Below are 2966 nucleotides of genomic sequence, written 5' to 3' on the forward strand. Positions count from 1 at the left end.
AGTCAACTTATCAATATATTATGTCAATCTTTCATTATACGATGAACATATATTATAATACGACCGCTGCTTTATTTGAAGTGCAAACATCATTATATCGTGTGAGTCTATCATTTTACTGATGGGGTTAAATTTACCGGGTTATATCTCACTATGCACCGTTCGTGGCAACAGCGGGAAAACTCAAAGTAAATTGCATCATATATTGTTAAACTGACTCTATATCAAGACAATTTTACATAATATGTGTAGTGGAATGCAAAAATGGGGCTTCTTGACGTTGACGTCGTTATCGAGAAAATGCGAGATATTTGACGCCATTTTTTCCTCGTTATATTTCCACGAATCTGCCAGTAAAAATAGCGTTTAAATATATAATAAATGACTTGTCAGGTAATGGGAGGCTGTATCGTACAGAGTAATCAATTGCAACACTAATTTGCTACCGTTCATCCTATGACAGTAAATTAAAAATCACGAGGAAAGATTTTTACGAGGACCACTGATTACGTCATCTGACATTGATTGTTGATAAATTATGAGTAAATTGATTCGATGTTTTTCGGTGTTGTAAAGAATATTTCACAGTGACAATGTCTGTTTTGACAAAACTTATATATTACTGGATTATTCGGGTTAGGTGAGTATTTTTTATTGTAGTAATTTTGCTAAAAATATGTAAATTATCGGAAAATAATTTAACCCGGAAGTAGGAACAAAATTAACTTCCTGGACAACGGTTTGTTGATAGCAACATACAGAATGACAGCCAAGTTATATTCACAAACAAAAGAAGTGTAATTCTCGTAAAAAAATGCAAAATGAGTCAACCAGAAATACTTTCACAGTCTAGCACTATTCCTTATGATTTTTGTGACCAACACGATGCACATTTTTTTGATGAACTTAATATTGTCAGTAATCTATACCCAGATTTTCCTAATCCCACCAACGATGAAACTTTTGAAGCTAGTTTTATGAATGTTGATGATGAAGTTATCGAGCATGATTTTAGTGATGATAGTGATGATGATGATGATAATGATGATGATAATGAAATAAATGATGATTGTATGGAAAAAAGCAATGACATAGAAGGGACTGTATTTTTAGAAAAACGTTGTATAGATATTGTAGAGGAGGAAAAAGTTGCTAAATTTCAGACTGAATCCTGTGGCTGTTATGAAATTTATAATGGTACTCCATGCTCCCAAAAAGTAGACTTTAATGAGGTCATTCAATATCGTCAGAGATGCTGTGAAATGACTAGTGATGAAAGAGATATTGTAGTAAAGTCGCAGCTGTTTTCTCATAGATGTAAAAGTGAGCTTACACGGGCTTGTGGTAAAAAAGCAAAATGTCGAGAAAGGGCGTATCAAGAATATTACTTCATGGGTGGAAAGGTTTGCAGAGCGTTATTTTGCTTTGCCCATAATGTGTCAAAAAATACTTTGGGACGAATTGTTAAGTCACTTGACGAAGAGGGAATTGTTCCCCGTATTCATGGTAACAAATCAAAACCATCACCAAATAGCTTGTCATTTGATCAGAGGAATCAAATCAAAAAATTTATAACAGAATATGCAACAGAAAATGCTTTGCCAATACCGGGCCGTCTTCCAAATATACCTCAAAAAACTGTATTACTTTTGCCATCAGATAAAAAAGTCGCTGATATTCACAGTCTTTATAATGCTAGTGCCTCTGCAAGTGGATATCGAAGTGTTTGCTATAAAACTTTCATGAATATATGGGATGACCTTTGTCCCCACATAACAATTTCAAAGCCTGCCACAGATTTATGCCAAAGGTGCCAGACATTTAGTTATAAGCTAAGTCAGTCAGGAAAATTTACTGAGTCTGATAAACAGGATTTACTAAATGATTATGCTGGTCATGTACAAAAAGCTCAAAGTCAGAGGGATCACTATCGTAAACAGACCTCAGACAGCAAGCAAATTTATCATGAGTTAAATCCAGCTGAAGGTTTGATGTACTTATTAATGAATACCAAAATATATATATAACAAATTTCTTAGCTAACACAATCAACAAAATTAGGAAATTCAGGACTTTCAGGAATTTTAAATTTTCATCCATATGTGTATGAGTATTTAAGTACTTCTGATCAGTGTATTTATAATTTTACATACAATTGAAAATAAATTTCTGGCTCCATTGTTTTAGCTGGTTGTATTTTTCAGATGTTTAAAATCAAGAATATAGAGATGTTGTTATTTCCATAAATTCTCAAAAAAAAACTCAATAAAACTGAGTCTGCAAATTAACACTTTCAAAATTTCATTCATAAGGGACCTCATTAGTTAAAGATTTTTTATTTCTACATATATATCTTTAATTAAAAAATATTATAATGTTGTTTTGACTCTATATAAGAATGGTTCCACATAATATATTCGTAATTGCACATCATATAATGAAAGACTAACATCATATAAGGACACATATACATCATATATTGTTAAGTTGACTCTATATAAAGATGGTTTCACATAATATATTCACTAATACACATCGTATTATGAAAGATCGGCATCATACAAGGACGTGTTGACATCATATAATGTTAAGTTGACTCTATCTAAAGATGGTTTTACATAATATATTCATTAATGCACATCGTACAATGAAAGATTTACATAGATACGGACGTGTTGATATCATATTTTAATAAGTTGACTCTATATAAAGACGGTATAATGATAGATTGACATCATATAAAATACGTTGACATCATATATTGTTCAGTTGACAACATATAAAGATGGATCCACATAATATATTGATGAGTGCACATTGTATAAGGAAAGGTTGACTCAATGTATTGCTATATGGACATATAAGACAGTCAAGGCTTTCCATAGATGGGTATGCATTAGTATCATGGCCGAAGCTGAACGCAAATTAAAACATCGAGCATGATAAGTAAAAAAGTGTAATTGTTT

The 2966-nt window shown here is 32.0% G+C and overlaps 1 protein-coding gene across 1 annotated transcript; it reads left to right on the forward strand.

The window, feature by feature from the left end:
* The first annotated feature begins 247 nt into the window (after positions 1 to 247).
* LOC132753051 (uncharacterized) lies at positions 248 to 2297 on the forward strand. Its single transcript, XM_060743461.1, has one exon. It carries the CDS (start codon positions 822 to 824, stop codon positions 2025 to 2027), a length of 1206 nt encoding a protein of 401 aa, XP_060599444.1. The 5' UTR covers positions 248 to 821; the 3' UTR covers positions 2028 to 2297.
* Positions 2298 to 2966: the final 669 nt, after the last annotated feature.

Source organism: Ruditapes philippinarum, unplaced genomic scaffold, assembly GCF_026571515.1.
Source record: "Ruditapes philippinarum isolate M1 unplaced genomic scaffold, ASM2657151v2 ctg7822_1_1_1_1, whole genome shotgun sequence".
NCBI classification, from domain to species: domain Eukaryota; kingdom Metazoa; phylum Mollusca; class Bivalvia; order Venerida; family Veneridae; genus Ruditapes; species Ruditapes philippinarum.